Source organism: Triticum urartu, chromosome 5A (assembly GCF_056163025.1).
Source record: "Triticum urartu cultivar PI428250 chromosome 5A, HENAU_Tu73, whole genome shotgun sequence".
In the NCBI taxonomy this organism is placed as follows: domain Eukaryota; kingdom Viridiplantae; phylum Streptophyta; class Magnoliopsida; order Poales; family Poaceae; genus Triticum; species Triticum urartu.
The window spans coordinates 176,263,313-176,281,066 of record NC_141877.1 but is presented as its reverse complement, the minus strand read 5'-3'; the positions used below and the strand labels follow the sequence as shown (position 1 = coordinate 176,281,066).

Here is a 17,754-nt window from a genome sequence, read left to right as displayed (position 1 = left end):
ACGGACGTGATGACTATGTTCATGATCATGCCTAGATGTCATCATAACTATGCGCTTTTCTATCAATTGCTCGACAGTAATTTGTTCACCCACCGTAATATATGCTATCTTGAGAGAAGCCACTAGTGAAACCTATGGCCCCTGGATCTACTTTACATCATATAAGTTTCTGATCTACAATTCTAGTTTACTATTTAATTTGCAATCTTTACTTTTCAATCTATACAACAAAAATAACAAAAATATTTATCTTATTATCTTTATCAGATCTCACTTTTGCAAGTGGCCGTGAAGGGAGTGACAACCCCTTTATCGTGTTGGTTGCAAGGTTCTTGTTTATTTGTGCAGGTACTAGGCGACTTGCTTGTTGTCTCCTACTGGATTGATACCTTGGTTCACAAAAACTGAGGGAAATACTAATGCTACTTTACTGCATCACCCTTTCCTCTTCAAGGGAAAAACCAATGCATGCTTAAGAGGTAGCAGCCCCCGCAGCGAGGGTGATGAGGAACCTCGCAGGCCGAATAATGGAGGCCAACAATAATTCCCTCCTGAGGTCAAGCCGGTGAATATGATCTGTGCCACTCATATACCCAAGCAGGAGAGGAAACTTGCACTTCGGGATGTCTATGCTATAGAGCATGTAGTCCCAAAATTTAAACCATGGTCAGCACGCCCCATCATCTTCGACCGCAGGGACCATCCGACCAGTATTTGTCATGCAGGATCGCCGTACCCTGGTTCTGGACCCAATTATCGATGGGTACCACCTCACCAAAGTCCTCATGGACGGAGGCAGTAGCCTCAATCTGATTTATGCAGATACAGTGAGGAAAATGGGCATTGACCCTTCAAGGATCAAACCTAGTAACACTACCTTAAAAACGGGTTATCCCAAGCATGGAGGCCCGCTGCTCGGGCACCCTAACTTTGGAAGTAGCATTCGGCTCACTGAACAACTTCTACAACGAAGACTTGATCTTTGGCAATGTCCCTTTTAGCAGTGGCTATCACGCACTCCTGGGCCAGACAATGTTTGCTCGTTTCAATGCCGTCCCCATTATGCATACCTAAATTTAAAGATGTCCAGACCTAAGGGCGTCATTACAGTCAATGGTAATAAGGAATACTCACTCCGAACCAAGGAACATACAGTGGCCCTAGCAGCCGAAGTCCAAACCAGTATCGAGGTCCCAATTACCAGCCCGCTATCAAGGCACGGTAAGCAACGAAACAGGCCCAAGCTCTATCTCTGTTTGAGGAGCCTCCCTATGCTCAACGTAAATAGGGATACACCCCCACAGCATGCCTACCCCGCTCACACACTACATGCCTCGTTAGCACAACTTCGCACTCAAGATACCACGGGAAGCCGTGGGGCCTAATTAAACTAAACACCAAGTATTCGTCTTAACCGAACTATGGTCAGATACGTCTTTGGACATCAAACGGGTACCACTAAGGACATATCCAACATTAAGCTTGAACAGCATGACGGCCTCTCAAGGCTCCTTGTCAAGGGCCCGTCAGCAGATTATCACCCCCTCCACGGAGTCCTTCTCCCCCAATAGAAGCAAAGGTGCAGACATGCAACAGGGCATAGTAGGGACATTAACCCATGTTTCAAGGCCCTGTGTAAACCTTTTATCTGTAAACTTTTTTTGCCTTTTTTATTAAGTGCCTATAACAGATACTTTGGCAGTTCGAATTGTACGGATAAACGTCATGAGCCTTTTGGAAATAAAGACCACTTTTTGCGGTCATCTTGGAGTCATTTACATTGCACCCATTTTTTCCGCTCTTTGACGCTGCTATAAACTATTTTGGCACAATTTTTCTTTAAAAGATGCAATCGGCTAATAGACCGGGGCTCGACCATAATACTCGCCGTATGCATCAAGTCTGGCACTATATTTTCTCTATGTATTCGACGTCTCAGATATTGCATTATATGCATCAGTTCCGAATTATGTCTTGGGTCATAGTTGGGTTGCCTGGCTCATGTGCTTACCTTCTTACGTTCTGCACGTTCGGCTAAGAAGGTAAAGGGAGAACCACTGCGATTGTACTTCTGGCTAGCCTGGTTAAGTACCTCAGTGGAGAAAGTCAAAAACTGACCGTGATAATAAGCAAGAACTGGTCGGCGGTCCGATGACAAGTGTTAAACTAAAAATCGATGGTGATTACCCCGTGTTATATCAAGGGTTTGTCTTTACACAAACCACATGATAAATGCATATGCCTCGACTCTACCAAACATCACAAAAAACTAGGGCTAGTCACTAGCCCCTGTAGTCAAGCTCCTATGGCTAAGTGAAGGTAATAAAGCCTCATAGTCTGATTGCCTTGTTCCCCTCACGCACTACCGCCTCCGGGCACCGAGACGTCGACTAAGGGCCATAGTGCAGAGGACGAAACACCCCTCGTAGTATCTACATGGGGGCTGAAGGCAAGGACTAGAAACTTTCAGATTCAAAATGGCCACACAGGAGTCAAAATAAAATCAAAACGGATTCAAGTATGATAAACCATACAAAGGGCCGCATTATAAAGCAAAAGGTCTAATTGTCATTCAATACATGATATTTCACTCCAAGATTACATATTTGGGGCACTGGTCCTCTATCGCCCAAGCACCATCCATAATAATTGTGAAATACTGCTCGGGACGACGATGCTCCTTTCCAACAGGCGGGGGACTGGTGGCCATCTCAACTGGCTTCATTTTAGGCCAGTGCACCATGGTCTTCGCGAAAGCCATTCAGGCTCCTTCGATGCACACGGAGCATTTCACAGCATCAACCCCGGAGGATGCGTCGCGCAGCTTCAACACCAGGCCGAAGTAAGTGCGCGATATAGGCTCTGCGGGCCACAACTGGACACAGAGGTCCTTCATTGCTAGCTCAACCATCTGATGCAGCTCCATCAGCTGCTTCATCTGGTTGCTCAGGAGGGGAGGGTGTCCGGGTGCCTGGAACTGTGCCCAGAACATGATGTGTTCGGTATCACCCTCCCGAGCTGCATAGTGCCTCACTGCATCTGTCGCACTCCTCAGGAGCTCCGCAAACGCGCCATGGAACATCAAACTCGTGTGAGCAATGCGAACCTGTGGCTACCAAACACACTCTGCAGTAAGTACAACTTACCATCAACAATTTTCTTCACTTGATAGAGCTCTTCTTGGGCGCCCCGCATCTCCGTCCTCGCCTCCTGGACCTCCTGCTTCACCTTGGACAGCACGGAGGCCTGATGTTTATTCTTGTGCTCAAGGTTCTCACATTTAGTGACGGCATCCTTCAGCTCTTGCTTCACTTTGGCCACTCTAGCTTGTGCTTCCCACTCACGGTTTTCACCGTCTTGAGTTCGGAGGCCGCTCGCTCGGCCGTCGCCTTTCAGTTCGTCCGCCTCCTCCTTAGCCTTATTCAGTTCAGCCTCCGTGGAGACAACTTCAAACATAATTAAGCACCTCTTTCTTAGGAATAATACTGAACACTTTGATCGACAAGAGAAATGTAAAGTAGCAACCAGGCTAACCTTGCTCTTTGTCAAACCGCTTGTTGACAATGTCGAGCTCCTCATCGGAGCTTTTGTTCTTTTGATTCATCTCGTCCAGCACCACGGTATTAGTAGCTGCCGCCAGAGACGAGGCTTGCAATAACAAAAAAATCACATAGTTCAGACTCCTGAGTCAATGATTTTTGATCCTCTGCCAGGTTTTTCAATCCCGACGGTGTCTTGGGGGCTGCTATATACAAGGAGTGTACAACTTTGCTCAAAAAATCAGCTTTATGGAAAGAACATTACATGGCTTACCTCGAAGCCCGTCAAGAGGCCACTGAAGGCTTCTTTCGGTCCGCTCTTAACTGACTGAATACTTTGCAACACCACGCCCATAAGGGTGTGGTGCTCCGCAACGATGGATGAGTTGTTCAAGGCCTCCTCCATCACATTCGGCCACCCAGGCGCAACTCGATCGCCGGTATTCGGCATTGGCAGTGGGGCCCTGTCCCCCCTTCGGTGGAGGGAGGAATTGACGTGTCCGGGATCTTGGGGGGTCCGAATCCATCTCTCGGGAGGGCTCGGATTGACCGAGCTCCCCCTCCTTGTTCACCAGGAGGGACCCCCTCCTGGTCTTTAGTGACCAACGTGTTAGCCTCAGCCATGATCTCGTCAGCACCACCTCCCATGTCCAGGTTGGGAGGGGTCCTTCGAGATAGCGCCTCCCCGGTCCCAATGACGACCGGGGAAGGTTTAGAATGCGAAGCAGACCCACTCTCCACTAGTTCGGCAAGCGGAGAAGTCCCCTATGAGGTTTGGTCGGCGGGGTGGGCGCGCAGGTGCGTTGTAACATGAAAGGCACATGTGCTATCAACAATAGAATAACAAAATAAACGCCTAGAGAATATCTGGATTGATACCTTTTGGCAGGGGGCTTGGCCCTGGGGTTCCTCTCCGAAACCTCTTCGGACGCCATAGACTCCTCATCAAAATCCAAGCTGTCATCAGGCAGGATCAACTTGGGCCTGGACTGCCTCTTTGGGGCATGAAGGGGCTGCTCCTCCTCAGCGTCGTCCGCTGCCGCCCTCCTCTTCTTACTAGGAGGAGTCACTCTCCTCCTCGCCCTCTTCCTGCTCCCCCTCTTGAGCGGAGGGAGCCTGGGTGTCTCCGGATTTGCTGTCCGGATGCCCGCTTGAGCGGAGGCCTTCCCTGGCTTCCTATGCCTCTTTCTCTTCTTTTCCTTCTTCTCTGGCGCCTTATACGGCGTCACGGTCAGCATCTCCGCCAGGAGAGCCGACGGCACGTCTTCGGGCAGCGGGCCGGGCTGTCAATCTTCTTGGCCTTCTTGAGCCAGACCTATGGAAGTAGGAAAGCAAGGATTAAATCATGGAATGCAACCATCTGAACATAGAGGGGATAGAACTTTGCTACCTCCTTTGGGGGCTGCGAGGCGTCGAGACCGATGTCCTCCTTCTTGGTCGGCCATGCCTTCTGAGGCTTAAACAACACATTTTCACAACTTTTCATGGGTGGTGCCATAGAAGTATTACACGGTGGCCAGATCCTTGAGTTTGTAGGACCACATTGGGGTGGCCCTTTGTTGGCAAGGGAGGAGGCGGCGACAGAGCATCGCCTGAACCACATTGGTCATCTCGGCGCCTGCCTTTATCACGTTGGTGCCACGCTTCTGCAGCGACCCCACCTCCGTAGTGGACCGCGGTCAAGGCCCTTCTTGGCCCACGAGGTTAGCTTCGCCAGTGGTCCAGAGCTGAATTTGAGAGCAGCCGTCTAGACCGCATACCGTGGCTCTGTGATGTAGAACCACTCCTTCCGCCAGACTTTGACAATATCTATGAATGTGCCCTCCAGCTACTCGACCCGGGTGAGTTTACTGATCATCACCCCGCCGCAGTCGTCCTGTTGGCCGTCGACTATCTTCGGCTTGATGTTGAAGACCTTTCGCCACAAGCTGAAGTGTGGCTGGACTCGCAAGAAGGCCTCGCAGATGACGATGAAGGCCGAGATATGAAGGAAGGAGTTTGGGGCCATATCAGGGAAAATCCAGCCCGTAGAAGAACATCAGCCCCCTGACGAAGGGGTGGAGCGGGAAGCCCTGTCCCCGGATGAAGTGGGGGATGAACACCACCCTCTCGCCTGGATGAGGAGTGGGGATGACCAGGCCCTCCTCCTGGGCCCGGTAGATAGTCGGCACTTCAGGTCCTCAATGTCATCATTGGTGACGGTGGAGGCCTCCCACTTGACCTTGGCATCGGATCCGGCCATGGCTGAAGTAAGGGGGTGGTTTGAAGGGATTTCTTGTGGAAGAATGGCATGGGGCGCTGGTGCCCTATGGATTGGGAAAGTGATGGCGAAAGGAAGAGGAACGTGTACACCAGTAGCGGTGGCCGTTACCCTTTTATAAGCTGCCGAAATACCAAAGGTCTTTTTACTACGTTGTAGGCATCGCCACTTCCTAATATACTCATGACGTTATGCGCGAGTGGGATAATCAAAATCATTGATCATATCCCTTAAAAATGGGGCACGATCCACACCTTGATTAGACGTGCCAATAAAAAGGCTACCTCAAACCACGCATCAAGTACTCACAACGGCTCGGTGCTTATGACCGGACGTGACCCTTCGCCAAAAGTTGTGAGGCATTGTTCATACTTGAGTGGTTGGCCTTCGAGGCTAAGTAAAACCGATAATCTAGATTGTGGATACAACTTAATTGTGGCCAAACTCGGCCGAGTGATTTTTGGAGGCTCGGTCAAGGGGAATTATTCCAAACACATAGGAGGAGAACTCGCCCGCAAGCCAGAGACTGCATATGTGGGAGAAACAAGACACCAGCGTTGGAGGCTAGTTCGAGGGCTATTGAGGGAGTCCTGGATTAGGGGGTTCTCGGCCTCCCGAACTATTGCTTGTGGGTTAGACTATTGGGCTGCGTTGCTGATACTAGGAGGTCGAACTATGACGAGATCCCATATCCAGACAGGAGGTTTTTTGGTGCCTTGGTGTGTCCTCCAAGTCAAGATAAGAAGATCTGGCGTGTTTATTCCTTTCTAGTAACCGACTATGTGTAACCCTAGTATCCCTGGTATCTATATAAACCCGAGGGTTTAGTCCGTAGAGGCTAGAACAACAACCATCATCCTACTAGCCTAGGGTTTAGTTCATCTGATCTCGTGGTAGATTGACTCTGTAATCCTCATACACACTTCAATATAATCAATCAGGATGTAGGGTTTTACCCATTAGAGAGGGCCCGAAACTGGAATAACATCGTGTCCTTCGTCCCTTGTTCCCCATTGATCCAAGATCCACAGCTCGGGACCCCCTACCCGAGATCCGCCAGTTTTGACACCGACATCCTCTTCTTCCCACTTCACTGTGAGGACGGTGCTCACAACTCAGCATGTTGCCGCAATGTACAAAAGCAATGGCTCTTTGTTGTTAGGAGCAACAAGTACCGACTGGGTGGAGAGCAGGGCTTTGATCTCAACAAACGCCGCCCTAAGCTTTCGGAGTACACTCGAACAAATCTGACTTCTTCATCAATCGGTACAAGGGCATTGCCTTCTCACCGAGGCAGGAGATGAACCGACTCAGGGCTGCAAGGCAACCAGTAAGTTTTTGCACGTCGTGAAGGCATTCAGGGTGCTTCATTCGGACTATCGCACCAATCTTTTTAGGGTTAGTGTTTATCCCTTGTTCGGAAACGAAGAATCCGAGTAATTTACCCCGGGCACCCAGAAAGTGCACTTTGTTACATTTAACTTGATATCCTATTGTCGCAGGTTAGCAAATGTCTCGGCGAGGTCAGTCGGCAAGCCGGAACGTTTCTTAGACTTGACCACAATGTCATCCATATAAGCCTCGATATTCCGACTGATTTGCTTCTACAGGCACTTCTGAACCATGCACATAAAGGTAGCACCGGCATTATTGAGACCGAGTGGCATGGTGATATAACAGAAGCACCTAAAAGGGGTGATAAAAGTCGTTTTTATTTCATCTTGTCCATACAGTCGGATCTGGTGGTGCCCAGAGTACGCGTCTAGAATAGACAGTCGCTCGCACCCCGCAGTGGAATCCATTATCTGATCTATGCGGGGGACCGGGAAATGATCCTTGGGATAGACCTGATTGATGTGCTTGAAAACAATGCACATTTGGAGAGACTTTTCTTTCTTAGGAACCATGGTGACATTAGCAAGCCACTCGGAGTGGTATACTTCACGGATGAACTCGGCTGCCAGAAGCCGAGCAATTTCCTCACCAATTTCTTTCCTCTTCTCTGTGGTCGAGTGGTGAAGATGCTCCCTCATAGGCATGGCCTTCGGGTCGACTCGCAAACGGTGCTCAGCTAGTCCCCTGGGTACCCCCGACATGACAGATGGCTTCCATCCGAAGATGTCCCAGTTCTCATGCAGGAACTGGATAAGCTCGGCTTACTATTTGCTTTCAAGTGTAGTTGATATGTTGGTGGGTGCGGCATTGGGATCTTTCGTATGAATGTGCATTCGCTTTGTCTCGCCGGCCGACTGAAAAGCGGACTCCACAGTCAGTTTTTTGGATAGCAAATCACTCGGATCAGCATTTTTCCTGTACTATTCTAGCTCAACAACAGCCATCCATTCATCTGCAATCCGGAACCCTTGCTGCAAACACTCCTTAGCATGTTGCCTACTACTGGTGACAGTGATCACGCCTTTCGGGGCGGACATCTTAAGCTTGAAGTACACATAACATCGATAGGCCATGAAGCGTGCATAAGCTGCCCGACCAAGGATGGCATGATAGGCACTACGGAAGTCGACTACTTCAAAGGTGAGATTCTCCTTCCGAAAATTCTTTTCATCACCAAGTACCACATCTACGGTAATCTGGTCAAGTGACTTTTCCTTCTTCCCGAGGATTACCCCGTGGAACTGCATGCTGCTCTCACTTAGGCGAGACATCGGGATGCCCATTCCCTTCAGGGTCTTTGCGTAGAGTATGTTCAGTCCGCTACCGCCATCCATGAGTACCTTGCACAACCGAGTGCCTCCCACTTTCGGATCAACCACTAGTGTTTTCCGCCCCGGGGTGGCGATGTAGGCAAGGTGATCCGACTGATCAAAAGTGATCGGGGTCTTTGACTAGGAACTTCGTTGTTGTTGGCATGGCCATGTTCACTTCTCGATTGATAACTTTCAGTCGAATCTTGCGCTCAACATCAGCAAAGATCACCAAGGTCACATTGAGGTTAGAGTATGCTTCTGCCTTGTCTCTATCATTGGTGTCGTCCGGACTCATCTCACTTGACTAACCCTCTCGGAACTATTGCGTGAGCAACCTGCACTACCGAGTGGTGTGCTTAGGCAATATCAGATTACCCTCTTCATCTTTCTTAGTGTGAATATGACATGGCTGATCAAGGACATCTTGACCCGACTGATCTTTCTTCTTCTTTGTGACCCACTTCTCCTTGGCCTTTCCTTTGTTCTTAGCCTACTTGGCTAGAGCCGCGGCCTCAGCCTAAGCCAAGCCACTAGCCTTGTGCTTTTGCTTCCGACTGGGATCATTGCTTCTAGGACTGGGTTCACTAGTCTTCCCTTTGCCATTCTAAAGTCGGTCTTCTTCCTCATCATTCGCATACTGAGTGGCGATCTCCATCATTTGGCATAGAGACAGAGGTTCCGACTGACCAAATTTTAGGATGAGCTCTCGGTATCTGACTCCTGCCTTGAAAGTGCAGACAACCTGATGCTCGGTGTTGTTCTCCAGCACATGATGCAGAATGGTCAAACACTAGATGTATTCCCTCAAAGTTTCATTCGGTTTCTGAACACAATGTTGCAGCTCAGTCAAACAAGCGGGCCGCTTACACGTGCCTTCGAGTGTTTTGATGAACACTGGAGCCAAATCTTCCCAGCCATAAATGCTGTCAGGAGGGAGCTGGTTGAGTCAAGCTCGGGCTGACCCTTCTAGCATCAAAGGGAGATACTTCATGGCCACATAATCATTGCCACCCCTAATCTGGACAGCCACTCGATAATCTTCAAGCCACGTCTCCGGTTGGACTCACCGATGAACTTGCTTATCCCCGTAGCCAACTTGAAGTTGGGGGGAATCTCTGTAGGAACGAAGTATGTCTACCAGAGGGCGGGGGGCTGGTGAATGGGAGTTCCAAATTTTCTTCGAAAAACATAAATCTCTCAGAACCCAGCAGCGGAATAAACGATAAACAAACTATGAAGAACTAAAGCAGAGTACTGAAGAGAAACTAAAACATGCATCAAAGTAAATCATACGAATGAACTGCATCGAATGTAAACATAAGTGACAGAAGTGACCGTAAGTGCTTGATGGCGACAAGGTGTTTGTTTGACCAGTTCGTCCTTCTGCACAAGGACTACGTCTGGTTGGAGGGGCTGTGACTTCACACGAAAGATAAACTCTCTTCACCCTATTCTCTTGGACAATCGATTCGTCAACCGATGCCGATCACTTGTGGTAGATACTTGAAGGCAATCTCCGAACCTTTACAAACTTCTTCTTCGAGAACCATAATACTCTTGGTCTCTGAAGAAACTGACACCTAACTGTCTAGAGATTTTGCGGCTCTTAAGAGTAATAGGCGGAGCGCTAAACTTAGATTCTAGTGATGTTGAATCACTATCTAATTCTTTGACTGTAGGGTTTTTCTCTCAGTGGATTTTAAACTCAAATCGCTCAGAGCGGGGGTTGCTCAACAATCTTCTCATGAATCAAAACGTAGCAGCCACCGGACAAAAGCCGGCACGGGGTGGCTATTTATAGCCTCAGTGTTCCCAGATGGGAAATGACCATTTTGGACACGAGGTCCAGCCAATGGCCAACCAACACGTTCACAAAGGTCGGATTTTGGATCAATGGTAACATTACTTGATGATCAATCAAGTAATGCTAAATCCTCAGTCCGAGTCAAATCTCTCGCAGCAAAGAAGATTACAGTCTCTTGCTGGCAAGTTTTTACTCGGAGAACAAAGAGATTTCTCTCACGGCTTTCATAGGATTTAGGTTTAGAATCAGAGAATCAAAGCTTCGACCAGCCCTCTTAATAGTATGGTGGTCCTATGACTCAATGAAAGAAGAAGACCAATGAAATAAATGTTACGTCTTAACTTTGTCTTCATTCTTCCTTGAGCACAGTCATTTGCTTAGAACATGCACCGAACCAATTGCTTAGACCTCAGCAATTTTTAGCGGTAACTCTTGTTATCTTTTATCTTCGGTGATAACCTTCACAGCCACGAAGGGAGATTATCTCCATCGTTTGCATCAAACTCCTCGATACTTCAGGGAGTTGTTACTCTGTGCGCACTAGCAAACACATAATCACATACTATTTATGTTAACAAAATCCAAGACATAAGGACCCTATCATTGCACCAACAATCTCCCCCTTTTTGGACGGTTGTTGACAAAATAGATAATCATCGAAGTGATGATAGATAAGTAAAATGTAAATTGAACAGGAGTGAACTTGTGTTACTTGACTCGATGATGAAATATACTCCCGCTAGATGTATGCGGGGTCAATTGATATACAATGAAGTTCCTTGAAATTTATTTGAGTGCGTGGAGGATTTTCAAGCATACGAGGTAATGATTCACACTGATGATTGATAATCCAATGAGAATATAGTGCAATCATTCATGACTTCTGTCAATAATTCCACCTGCAAAACAATAAGGTTCAAGAGAGAATAGTGCAGCAGGCAGGGTTATTAATATTACAACCCATAATAGAAGTTTTACACCCGAGCACATAACATGGCATGAATGTATCAAGAGATAGAGCGAGAAAACACAAAGAACAAATCCAACAGACCAAATCTATCAGAACTCTAGATGTTATTCTCCCCCTTTTTGTCAACTAGTGTCAAAAAGGTGATGAAAAACACAAGTGCTAGAAATAGGTGAATATGATTCACTCTGAGGCATTGCCTGAAGAACTTCCCGAAGAACTTTCTGATTCGGAGGTATCTAGAATATCTTCATCTTCAGCAGCAGCAGCAGCAGATCCTTCGAGACTGGCTTGGGACTTAGAAGAGGAAGTCACATTGAGATTAGCCTCATTAGGCTTGCGAGATAGAGGATTTTCTTCAGCAGGTTTTACAGTTGGCGATGTGGCTTTTGATTCAACGAGAACGTTGTGCAGCTGAATCCGAAGTAAATTCGTTGTTGGTTCACGAGCTGGCAAAGGCGGAGTAGTGATATTTGATGGCAATGTGCGTTGTGTGAGAATGCTACACAGGATTGTGTGCAATTTTCATGGCACTCTTATTATCACAATATAGAGGGATATGCTTGACCTTGATGTCATAATCCTTCGGTGTCTGCTTCATCCACAATAACTGAGTGCAACAAGAGCCAACAGCAATATATTCGGCCTCAGCCATAGATAGTGATACGCCATTCTGCTTCCTTGAAGACCAACAGACCAAGGATCTACCGAGGAAATGACATGTCCCCGAAGTAGATTTCCTATCAACCAAGTCACCAGCCCAATCTGAGTCTGAATATCCAACAAGATCAAACTGTGCTCCCTTAGGATACCATAAACCTAAGGTGGGGTGTGAGCCAAATATCTTGGAATGCGCTTGACCGCTTGGTGATGCAATTCTTTCGGTGCATCTTGATAGAGGGCACACATGCAAACACTCAACATAATGTCAGGTCTAGATGCACATAGGTAAAGAAGAGATCCAATCATCAAACAATAGGCTATTTGATGATAATCCTTACCATACACATCTGCATCAAGCTTACCATTCGTGGGCATTGGAGTTTTATAGCCCTTCATTTTGGAATCTTGCATTTTGAACTTCTTCGGGCACTCCTTCAGATATTTCTCCTGAGAAATGAAGATGCCATTGGCTTGTTGACGTATTTGCAGTCTCAGAAAGAATTTGAGTTCACCCATCATGGACATCTGATATCTATCAGACATCATTTTCCCAAATTCTAAGCTGCAAGCATTGTTAGTACAGCCAAAGATAATATCATCCACATAGATTTGACAAATGAATAAATCATTGTCAACTGCACGAGTGAAAAGTGTGGGATATGTGGATCCTGGCTTGAACCCTTTGTCAAGCAAAAATTTCTTCAAGGTGTGATACCATGCTCGAGCGGCTTGCTTTAGCCCATATAAAACTTGCTTCAACCTGAAAACTTTGTTAGGAAACTTAGGGTGTTCGAAGCCAGGTGGTTGTCTAACATAAACTTCCTCATCAATTTCACCATTGAGGAAAGCACTTTTCACATCCATTTGATAAAGCAAGATGTCATTGTAATTAGCATAAGCGAGAAGAATGCGGATTGCCTCAAGGCGTGCAACAGGAGCATATGTTTCACCAAAATGAATACCTTCTACTTGTGTGTACCCTTGAGCAACAAGTCGTGCTTTGTTTCTCACAACAATACCATTTTCATCTTGCTTATGGCGGAAAATCCATTTTGTGCCGATGATATTGTGATTCTTGGGATTAGGTTTGTCAACCAGTTCCCAAACTTCATTCAATTGAAATTGCACCAACTCCTATTCCATTGCATTCATCCAATCCGGATCATTCATGGCTTCTTCATATTTGGTAGGTTCTGCCAATGAAACAAAGGAGAAACTGCCATAGTAGTTAGCCAAATGAGTGCGCAAACGAGTTGTGGGTCGATAACCTGGATTCTCAAGTTCATCAAGAATTACTGAGGGATCAACTCGATTTGCCATGCGAGGATGTGCGTTTTCTTCGTGATGATCATCATTATTACCATCAGCATTTGTATCATCATTCCCTTCAGGATTGCCATTTCAATCAGTATTTCGATTTTGATTTCCATTTCCATTCGGAGGAGCATTTGCTTTGGAAGTGGCTTGACGAGTTCTGCTTCAAGTCATAGGAGCCTCATCATTAGAGGACTCGGGTGCATTTCCTTCAACAGGCTTGATGCTCCTAGTGGACATTTGCCAAATAGCATCTGATATTAGTGGTTCATCTATCACATTTGGCAAGTGCTCCTTTTCAGAGCCATTAGATTCATCAAACCGCACATTTACCGTTTCCATAACTTTCATGTGGTGAGAATTATAGACTCAATAAGTATGCGAGTTTGAGCCATAACCGAGAAGAAAACCTTCATGTGCCTTAGGTGCAAACTTGGAGGAATGTTTCATATCAAGAATGTAACAAGGTGCACCAAAAACATGTAGATAAGAAACATTCGGTTTCTTGCCAGTGATAAGATCATATGAAGTTTTCTTAAGGAACTTGTGAAGATAAACACGATTGATAACATGACAAGCTGTGTTACTAGCATTAGCCCAGAAGCGAATGGGATTTTTGTACTTACTGAGCATGGTCTTTGCGATTCCAATGAGAGTTCTGTTTTTTCGTTCAACAGCCCCATTCTATTGGGGAGTGTATGCAACAGAGAACTCATGACTAATGCCATGTTCATCGAGGAATTCAGCAATATGAGTATTTTTTAACTTAGTTCCATTGTCACTTCTAACGTGCTTGATTCGCACATCATATTCATTCTGGGCCTTCTTAGCAAAGCTTTTGAAGACATCTTGAGTTTAGGTCTTGTCTTTGAGAATGAATACCCAAGTGTATCGAAAGAAATCATCAACAATAACCAGGCCATAATGACTGCCACTGAAGCTTGTATATTTTTGAGGACCGAATAAATCCATATGAAGAATTTCTAGTCGTCTTGTTGTGGTCATAACTGTCTTGGATGAATGATACTTCTTAGCCAATTTTCCTGCTTCACAAGCCACATAGAGACGATTCTTGTCGAATTTCACATCAGGAATGCCACGGAGATGATTTTTCTTCACCAGAGTCTGCAAATTTCTCACACCTGCATGAACAAGTCTTCGGTGCCACAGCCATCCTTCGGTTGCTTTTGCAAGCAAACAAGTTTGGAGTGAAGGACCCTTAGATAAATCTACAATATAAAGATCACCCTTTCTAATTCCCTCAAAGACAAAGGAATGGCAAGAGGCCATGAAGATAATGCATTTGGATATAGAGAATAAGACTAGCATGCCTAAATCACATAGCTTGCCAACTGATATAAGATTTAATCCAAGGGATTGAACAAGTAGCACATAATAAATAGATTTGTCCTTAGAAATAGCAATTTTACCTAGACCAATTACCTTTCCCTTATTATTCTCACAGAAAGTGATATACTTCAAAGGAGAAGCAGTTAAATTGGGGTTGACAAACAATGACTTGTCTCCGGTCATATGACTAGTGCATCCACTGTCAATAATCCATTCAGTGCACCAGGAGACATAGTCCTGCAGGAGAATTAGGCTTTCTTAACCACCCACATCTTTGCAGGTGGCCTCAAAACAAATGAACGAGCAGGATATGATTTCTTTCGATAAGCATAGTTTTTGTTCAATGAGCAGCGAGTATAATTGAAAGAATAAGCATTGAAATTCTTTCCAGATGAATGAGCATAGTGATTGTATCTAGTATGCATATATTCACTCTGTCGAATTCTTTGTGCATGCATGGTTAGTTGAGCAGAAATAGGAAAATCATCAATTGTTTTCTTAGGCACCCAAATAGCCTTCTTTGGAGGGTAATTCCAACTGTTTGGTTCAACATAGCAAGCAACAGTCTCACCATGTTAATTCTTGAACAACGTATAGTTGTCCAAGGAATCATCATTTGGATATTCAGGAATGGGAGAGTTGTATCCCGAAAGTAATGCTGGATCGAGCGTTTTGCTCTTTGCGGGAACTCACACTGTTTGAGGATATTGATGTGGTTCCCAGTAAGTCTTGTTTTCATTCAGTTTCCTTTCGAAACTGATAGCTTCCTTTCTGGGATTTTTGTGAAGAATAGCTTTCTTCAGAACATCGCAAAGGGTTTGGTGAACTTTGAGAGATTTGAACATTCATGTCTGAAGAAGATTCAACCTAGCATTTTCATAAGAAACAAAACCATTTTCCTTGATCGAGGGGTTAGCACTCACAGATGATTCAACATTGTTTCGTTCAAGGCATTTTAAACATGGTGGCTCAAACACTTTAGGTTTCTCCTTGAGTTGTTGGGTGAGAAGAGAATTTTCTCTCATCAAATCCTCATGAGCCTCTCTCAGTGCCTCGAGTTCCTGTTTCCTTTTCAAGTAATCGTAGGTTAATCTCTTGTGGTCTGATGAGAGAAAATCATGACGAGTTCCGATTTCATCCATTCGTGACTTGACAGTGGAATGGTCTTTGGTCAACAACTAGTTTTTCTCCATCTCCTCAACCAACAACCCTTCAGACTTCCTGAGGGTTTTCTCAATTTTCTCAAGATAATTTTGTTGTATATTGGCAATTTTAACCAACTTAGCATGGTCATCCTCATTAGAAGAATATTGATCACTGAAGTGAGTCTTGTGATGTTTGGAGGATACCTTTCCTTTCGAAGCCTTGGCCATGAAGCAGTAGGCAGGAGTTTCATCGTTGCTTGACGGGTTCCCGAAGAAATTCGTTGCAGGAGAAGAGGCACATGCTATGCCAGCCATGGCTGAGTCGGAGTCCTCATCTAACTCATTTTCTTCTTCGGAGGCAGACGATTCTTCTTCTTCAGAATCCATCTCCTTGCCGATGTATGCTAGATACAATCACTATGCTCATTCATCTGGAAGACTTGTATTGTTGCGGTTGGAGGACTTGGAACGATTCTTTGAGGAAGATCCTGACGATGATTTTGAGGTGGTGTTGTCCTTCTTCTTGAAGAATTTCTTTGTTTTCTTCTCATCATCGAAGTCGTAGTTCTTGCTCTTTATTTTCCCTTGATAGTTTCCCGAATCATATCTCCCACTAGCACGGGTTTCAGCTTCCCAGAGAGGCATGTCCGAAATGAAGTGTCCAGGCTTTTTGCACTTGAAACAGGTGTATTCTCCGGCAGGTTTTGGTGAAGATTTTGAACACCCTGAGTTTCTTGAACTTCTTTTCTGGAATTGGCTCTTCTTGTGGAAACGTTGGAATTGTTTCGTGATTAGTGCAAGATCTTTGCTGAATCGTTCTGGATCATCTGAATCTTCTTCGGCATTTCCATCTGAGGAGGAGTCAGCCATAGCTTTGAGAGCATGATTTTTGCATTGAGTTGAGCAATACAGATCTTTCTTCTCTTCTTCTTGTTCTTCGTGAGTGTTCAGTCTTTCCATAACATCAGCAAAATTGGGGCTTTTGAAATCAGGACGCTCTCGAATCATCAGAACTAGTGCCAAATGAACTTTCAAGAGATCGAAGCAATTTCTTCACAACTTCATGGTTAGTGATGTCTTTAGCGCGGTGTCCTTGAAGTTCATTTACTATGTCATTGAGGCAATCGAAGATTTGCTGATAGCTTTCATTTCCAATGCGCTTGAAGTGATTGAACTTTGCCCAAAGAGTATCAATCCGAGCTTCTTTCTGAGTTGAAACTCCTTCATTGATCTTTTCGAGGACATCCCATAGCTCCTTTGCAGTTTCACATTGGCAATACTGAAGGAATTGAGCTCGAGAGAGATGGCCACCAATTTCATCTTTAGCTTGAGCATCTAGTTGAATGAGCTTCTTTTCTTCATCGGTAGGAGCTTGAGGAATAACAACTGTGAACCCGATATGCACCACGTTCCACATATCATCATTTATAGCTCGAAGACGGATCTTCATATTCTCCTTCCAGAAGGGATAGTTCGTCTCATCGAATATGGGAATCTTGAGAGGTGACTTGTAGTTGATTGAAGACATACTTAAACTCCAAAGTCGTTAGACTAAAATGAGTAGAGTAAACGAGAACCTGGTTCTGATACCAATTGTAGGAACGAAGTATGTCTACCAGAGGGGGTGAATGGGAGTTTTAAATTTTCTTCAGAAAACATAAATCTCTCAAAACCCAGCAGCGGAATAAACGATAAACAGACTATGAACTAAAACATGCATCGAAGTAAATCATACAAATGAACTGCATTCAATGAAAACATAAGTGACAGAAGTGACCGTACGTGCTAGATGGCGACAATGCGTTTGTTCGACCAGTTCGTCCTTCTGCACAAGGACTACGTCTGGTTGGAGGGGATGTGACTTAACATGAAAGATAAACTCTCTTCACCCTATTCTCCTCGACAATCAATTCATCAACCAATGTCGATCACTCATGTTAGATACTTGAAGGTGATCTCCGAACCTTTACAGACTTCTTCGAGAACCACAATCACTCATGGTCT

General features: G+C 45.4%; 1 protein-coding gene across 1 annotated transcript; it reads right to left on the bottom strand.

Moving 5' to 3' along the window:
- Window positions 1–16,738: 16,738 nt before the first annotated feature.
- Window positions 16,739–17,278, bottom strand: LOC147970723 (uncharacterized). Its single transcript, XM_087523590.1, has one exon. The coding sequence runs from the start codon at window positions 17,276–17,278 to the stop codon at window positions 16,739–16,741; it is 540 nt and encodes a 179-aa protein (XP_087379716.1).
- Window positions 17,279–17,754: the final 476 nt, after the last annotated feature.

Excerpts from the sequence above, each read along its gene's own strand:
- LOC147970723 (XM_087523590.1), bottom strand. The coding sequence starts at position 17,278 with ATGTCTTCAATCAACTACAAGTCACCTCTCAAGATTCCCATATTCGAT.